Here is a 7537-nt window from a genome sequence, read left to right as displayed (position 1 = left end):
CTAAAAATACTTTTTGGCTCTTTTTTTCTCCTTTTATTATGTACTTTTAAAAAACTATTTTGTGAATGTGGGAAAATATATATAACACAAAATTATATCATTTTAACCATTTCAAATGCATAGTTCCATACTTTTTTAGGTGTATAGCATTAAGGACATTCACATTGTTGTACACCCATAACCACTACCCATCTCCAGAACTTTTCATCATTTCAAACTGAAATTCTGTACCCACTAAACAAATAACTCCTCATTACTCACCCCATCTACCCAGTTTCTGGTAACTCCTGTTCTACTTTCTATCTATGAATTTGACTATTCTGTGTAACTCCTAAGTGAAAGCAGACTGACTTATTTTACTTAACATAATATTAATTTTTTTAATTGATTTCAGAGAGGAAGGAAGAGAGAGAGATAGAAACAATGATGAGAGAGAATCATTGATGGGCTGCCTCCTGCATGCCCAAACCAGGCATGTGTCCGACCAGGAATCAAACCGTGACTTTCTGGTTCATAGGTTGATACTCAATTACTGAGCAATGCTGGCTAGGCTACTTACCATAATATTTTAAGGTTCTTCCATGTTGTAGCCTATGTCAGAATTTCATTCATTTTTAAGGCTGAATCATGTAATTTTTATAACTTTTAAAGCTAAATATTTCTGGAATCTGTTCCCTTTTCATACCTACTGCCATTGCCCTAATTGCTTCTTATTTGGGTTAACATAGTCGTTTCATAATTAATTAGCCTATAGTCTTTGCTATTTTTCACTCTACTCTTCCCAGTCCATCCATCCTAGAGGTTAAAGGATTAGGCTTCAGAGATCAGAATTACTTTGAATCCATCCTCTGTCCCTTAATAATTGTGTGAATTGGACAAGTTACTGTTTTCTCATATGTAAAATAAAGATAATAGTATCTACCATAGAGTTGTAGTGGTGGGAGGAATACATGAGGTAATCAATGCAAAGTGCTCAGCAGCACACTGCCTAGCACATGGTAAGTGCTCAATGAATATTAACTATTAATTTCTGTTCCTCAAGGCTTCCAGAGATTTATCCAAAGTGCAGTCTCTAATCAAATCACTGACTGCTCATCACCTACAGGATAAAGTTTAAGCTCCTTAATGTGGCATGAAAGGACTTCCATATTCTTTCTCAGTTCGAATTTGTTATTTACTCCTCCTTTATTTCATGCCTACTACGTTACTAGGAATAGCAAGCTAACTATAAGCGAATCTCTGTGTTGACCTTGTCTCTTGCCCCTCTTTTTGCCTTTTTTATCCTCTGCTTGGTGCTTGGATTTTCTTCCCACTATCCTTTCCTCTGGTTAATTCCTACTGACCCATTTATTACTTCAGAAATCTTACTTTAATATCTACCCCCTCTCTCTTCATTATCTGGGAATGTCTTAATTTCTCAATTATTTTTGCAGGACAGTTTTGCCAGATATAAAATTCCCAATTGAGAGTCTTTTCTTTCAGCACTTTACTAGTAAATGTATCTATCATTCATTGCCTTCTGGCATTCAAAATTTCAGCTGATGAATCTGTGTGTTAGCTTATTGATAATCTCTTGTATGTGATGAGTTGCTTTTCTCTTGCTGCTTTAAATAGTATTGTTTTATTTTATTATTTTTCTTCTCATTTTATTTATTTATTTATGCACCTTTAAAACAATTTATCTTTATTGTTGAAAGTATTACAGATGTCTCCTTCCCCCTGCCATTGGCTCCCTCCCCCTCCCCACCAAGACTTTCACCTCCTTATTATCTGTGTCCATGGATTATGCATATGAGTTCTACAGTTAATCTCTTCCTGTCCCTCCTTCCCTCTTTAAATTTTAATTTCTAATTGTTTATTGCTACTATATAGACATAAAATTAATTTTTGTAAGTTGACTTTTATCAGTCTGAATGTTTACATTCCTCTCCATTCATATGTTGAAATCCTAACTCCCAAAGGTATTAGTAAGTAAAAGATGAGGCCTTTGGGAGATTATGAGCATGGAGTCCTCATGATTGGGATTAGTTGCTTTTTAAAAGAGACCACACAGCCCTGGCCAGTTTGGCTCAGTGGATAGAGAGAGCGTTGACCTGCAGACTGAAGGGTCCCAGGTTCGATTCCTATCAGGAGCACATGCCTATGTTTCAGGCTTGATCCTCAGTAGGGGGCATGCAGGAGGCAGCCAATCAAGGATTCTCTCTCATCATTCATGTTTCTATCTCTCTTTCTCCCTTCCTCTCTGAAGTAATATATATATTACTAGGGAGACCACACAGAGCTCCCTAGCCTCTCTGCTATTTGAGGACATCATGAGAAGGCACTGTCTTACGAACCAGAAAGTGGGCTGTCATCTCCTAGTACCTTGATCTTGGACTTCCCAGCCTCCATAAGAAGTAAATTTCTGTTGTTTATAAGCTACCTAGTCTATGGTATTTTGTTATAGCAGCCAAAATAACTGATAATTTCCTATCTTTCAATGTCTTTAAGATCTATGGCATCACCTCTTTTTAAATTCCTAATATTCTTTATCTGGCTTGTCTCTCTCTTTTTTTCTTTGTCATTCTGGCTAGAAGCTTATTGATTTTATTAATCTTCTCAAAGAATGAACTTTTAGTCTAATTGACTTTTTTTACCCTGCTGTTTCATTCATTTATTTATTTTTATCTCATTAGTTCCTTGTTTTCTGTGAGCTTAATTTGGTCCTTTCTTTCTATTTTCTTAAGGTGGATTTTAGGCCATTGCTTTGAAATGTGCTTCTTTTTTAAATATAGTAATTCAATGCTATAAATTTCTCTCTACGCACTGCTTTAGCTACTTCTCACAAGTTTTGAAAGGTTATGTTTTGTTTGCATTTAATTTAAATTGTTCTAATTTCTCTTATGACTTACTCTTTGACTCATGGATATTGAGAAATGTGTTATTTAATTTTTAAGTCTTTGGGGATTTTTTGTTACTGGTATCTGGTTTAATAATTCCTTTGTGCTCAGAGAACATATTTTGTGTGTGTTAAATTTGTCAAGATTTGGTGTATGGCCCAGAATATGGTCCATCTTGGTGAATATTCTATAAACTGCATGTTGGGGTACAGTTTTCTATAAATGTTAATTTGGCTAACTTATCGTTAATTGTGTTGTTCAGGTTTTCTACATCCTTACTGAATTTCAGTCTACTTTTTCTGTTGATTACTGAGAGAGGAGTATTGAATTTTCTAACTATAATTTTGGATTTTTCTGTTTCTTTGTCTTATTTCAGTTAGGGCAATCCTTTATATTTTTCATTTGTTCACTGAGCATTATATCTCTTGTCCTTTCTACTCCATGAGTTATTGTTTAAAGTAATGTGAAATATTTAAAAGCTAACAGGTACTATATAAATTTAAGTAAGTTATATAAACACTGGTAAATGCTATCTTAAAGCAGGGTACTCATTTGCTGTCTATATGTGACTATGAGTAGGTTTATAATTTTAAAATTATTCCTATGTTTTATTCAAAATTAGGGAATATCATCTTACAGGAAAGAAAGATTTAAAGTGACCACTTGTGAGATGTTTAAGTAATTTTATATTTTGTATGATTCAATGTTTTAGACATATTGTTTAATTTGAAAACTTCATTGCATTTCTTTCTCCTTTTAGGATTATAATTCTCAGATGGGTTTAAGCATTCAGGTACCTGATGAAGATATTTATGAAATAATTCAAATAGATGGAACTGGTGATACATCTTCCAATGATGAAATAGGAAGTACAAGGGATGTAGATGAGCATGAAGTTCTAGAGATTATTAATGCAGGAGACCTGAAGGTACTTGAAGGAGAAGCTGATAACATATCAAATGGAGATTCAACTACTAACAGTAGTGATAACGAAGACCCTCAAATAGATATTGTGGAAGAGGTGAGCATTACTTTCGAGTTGAAACTTACTTTATTCAATTTACAACATTTGTACTTTCATATACTTTGGAACCAAGAGGAATAACAATTAAGATTAACTTTGTCTTTAGTGTTAAAATGAGACTTATTTGTATGCTAATATTTAAACTTTTAATCTGAAACTTGTAATTTACACCAGTAGTAAGTATTTAGGAATCGGCTACTATAGTTATTGATCTTAACATCTTGCTGACCGTGTTTCTGTGTCTGAATGCTGCTGACAGGTCACGAGTTAACTTCTGTCTTTTTCTCAACTCGTCAGTCAGTATTTCCAGAGACAGGACAAGCATCTAATTCTTTCCATCCATTTTTTATTATGGCAAAAGTTTTTAAAAAGACATGTCGCAGCAGAGAGAAATGTTTGAGCAAATTATGTACAGCCACTTTGTCTGATTGTCCGAGTGACTTTGGTAGTCAGTTGAAAGGTAGTACTTTATCAGAAGATAGTAATGAGTCTGACATTAGACCATCACGAAGGCAAAAGAGAAATGTGATAGTACCTGACAGTGAAAGTGATTCCAAAGAAGAATGGGCAAAAAAAAAAAAAGATATTTTACCAGCCTTGGAGGGTTATAAAAATATTTCAAGCATAACTGTTCAGCTTGAGGACCCACAAAGTATAAGTGAAGTAACCAATTTATTTTTTGATAAGGATTTTTTCGATCTCATTACTTCTCAAATCAATTTATACCAGTATTAAATGGAAAAATACCACAAAGCCTCTGCTAAAACTTCAACATGGACTGAATTACTTATATGGATATAAAGAAATTTCTTCATTTAATTATATTGATGAGACTAACTAGCCAGAATGGGAGGATTACCAGTCAATTGATCCTTTACTTGATCACCCATATTTCCAAAAACTGTGACTAGAAAGAGATTCAAGCAAATACTTACATTCTTAATGATAATTCACAAACAACATGTAACACAGACCGTTCTTACAAAGTCAGACCTCTTTTGGATCACTATCTCGAAATTTAAATTTTATATATACCAAAACAGCAGTTATCACTTGAGGAAGTAATGATTCCATGGAGAGGACGCCATCAGATTCAAGACATATAATCTGGCAATAAAATATGGAATTTTAGTAAGAATGCTTTGTGAAAGTGAGAGTGCTGTGATTGCAACTTTGAGATATATACAGGTGAAGGCAAAAAGTTACAACAGACTATATTATCCGTCTTACAGTCTTTTCTTGGTTCTTGGCATCATATTTACCAACATAATTACTACAACAGCGTGTCTACAGCTGAACTACTCTTGAAGAACAAAACACTGGTCTGTGGAACAATAAGGGGAACTGTGGGTTGCCAAAACTACTAAAAGAAAAGTAGCCAGTTGCATGGATAAGTTCTAGCTCAAAATAGCCTGTCCATCTCTAGGTGTTAACTAGAGATTGTGGGAAGTTTAGGGGATGGAAGTGTAGGTAAAGAAGGCAGCCAGGACAGAGGCATATAGTATTTACTCTAATCCTAATAAATGTACCAAAGTTTTTATGGAACATGGTAATTAAGAAGCATGGAAGTAGTAATAACTGTTATTTATGGTGTTCTTGCATATGTTCCAGGTATCATATTAAGTCTTATCTGCCTTACATTATTTAACATTTCCACTGCCTTATGGGTTGTTTTATTAACCTCATTTTTTTTCAGATGAGAAAACTGAGATATGAGGAGTTTTAATAATTTTCCGAAGATAAGTAGTCAACCCCAGGCTCTTTGACTTTTAAGTACACTACTGTTCAGACTCTCCAAGATATATGTACATATGCCTACTTTTAAAAAATTCAAAGCATCATTAAATTCCTTAATGTGACCATCTTTCATCTTTCATCTTTAGGACCCCTTAAATTCTGGAGATGATGTTAGTGAACAGGATGTGCCAGACCTGTTTGACACGGATAATGTAATTGTCTGTCAGTATGACAAGGTACTGTATTCATTTTTTAGACTTTGGGTTTATTAATTGCATTAATAGTAGAAAGGTGTGTAAAATGACGGGGAATATGATGGTGAATTATAGTTCACAGTTAAATTAATCTTGAAATAGCTCATTAATTGTATAAATTTGCGGGGTCTCAGTGATACAAAAAAGTGGTAGTCCTTGTTTAAAGAAGGAGAGAATCTTACTGAAACAAGATGTTTCTGTATGGAATAATAGAATGGCATGAAATAAGATGGTAGGTAAATCAAAAGCTAAAATATGTGACAGATAAATCAAATGCTAAGATGAGGGGCATGTAAAACAATTGCCCAGATATGTACATACATATTGCTAAGATATTGTACATACAATAAGCCCTAAAAGTGGCTAGGAGATACAAGAAATCATTTGTAGTTGGAGTTCTCTACAAATCCTTCATGAGTGATGTGAGGTTTTGAAATAGTCTTGAATGATTTATAGGATATAGGTAAGTGTAGAGAGTAGGCATTTAGAGTAGAATAGCCTGATAAAAAGGCAGAGATATGAATGCATGTAGAATGTACAAGGGACAGTGAAGAATAGCTCTGCCTTGACTAAAGTGTTCTCCTTTTGGATGTATTAGGAAATGAGGCTGGGTGGGAAACAAAGTTGTGAGCAGGTTGGAAAATCCAAAATCCTGGTAGGAAAAATCCAAACTTGATTTAATGGGCATTGGTCTTCTGAGAATGTTATTGAAAAAATTGTAATTGGGTTTAAAAACTGGCAGTGTCTGATGATTTGAAAGAGGAAAATAGTAAGAACAGAGATAGTGCATACGTGAAGTGATCAGAACCAGACTAAGGGTGGCAGTAGACCATGGAAGAATCAAAGATTATGATGAAAGAATCAATGGGCCTTGGTAATTAGCTGGATATTAGAGAATGATCGACAAGGGAGAGTTGAAGGCATCTCTCAAGTTTCAAGCCTAGAAATTAAGTTAGTAGTAATTTAACTGTAGTAACTAAAATATAATACTCTTTTTTTCTTTTTTAAAAAAACACTATAATGTGATTATGTAGTAGAATTATCAGTTTTTGTCCTTATACATATTTACATTTAGTTTTTAGAAGATTTGAGATATAATTCACAAACTACACAGTTTACCTAATTAAAGTATATAGTTCAGTGGTATTCAGTACATTCATGGATATGTGCAATCCTTAACACAATCAATGTAGAACATTTTCATCACCTTGAAAAGAAACCTCATGCCCATTAGTTCTCACTACTACAGGCTGTTCAAAAAAATGTATATACACAATGTCTGTAGAGTCTATTATATTTTGAAAATGAAATGTATTCAAGATGTGAATATGTTTTTTTTGGAACACCGTATAGATCTTCTTATTTCCTCCCAGCCCCACTGCCAGGCCTGAGGAACCATTAATCTACTTCCTGTCTCTTAAGATTTCCCTATTCTGGAGTTTCATATGAAAGAAATCATGTAATATGTGGTCTGTTGTTACTGGCTTCTTTACTTCACACAGTGTTTAAAGTTTCATCCGTGTTGTAGCATGTAACAGTTCTTCATTCCTTTTTATTGCTGAATACTAGTCTATTGTATGGCTATTCCACACTGCATTTTCTGTTGATGAATGGGTTGTTTCCACATTTTGGCTAGTAAGAAG

General features: G+C 34.1%; 1 protein-coding gene across 1 annotated transcript in view; it reads left to right on the top strand.

The window, feature by feature from the left end:
• The window catches only part of GTF2A1L (general transcription factor IIA 1 like), a 29212-nt gene that overhangs the window by 16953 nt on the left and 4722 nt on the right, over positions 1-7537 (top strand). The window contains 2 exon segments of the mRNA XM_006778614.2: positions 3640-3900; positions 5787-5876. Of these exon segments, the coding sequence (XP_006778677.1) occupies positions 3640-3900; positions 5787-5876 (351 nt within the window).

Source organism: Myotis davidii, unplaced genomic scaffold (assembly GCF_000327345.1).
Source record: "Myotis davidii unplaced genomic scaffold, ASM32734v1 scaffold6, whole genome shotgun sequence".
NCBI classification, from domain to species: domain Eukaryota; kingdom Metazoa; phylum Chordata; class Mammalia; order Chiroptera; family Vespertilionidae; genus Myotis; species Myotis davidii.
This window is presented reverse-complemented; position numbering and strand designations above follow the sequence as displayed.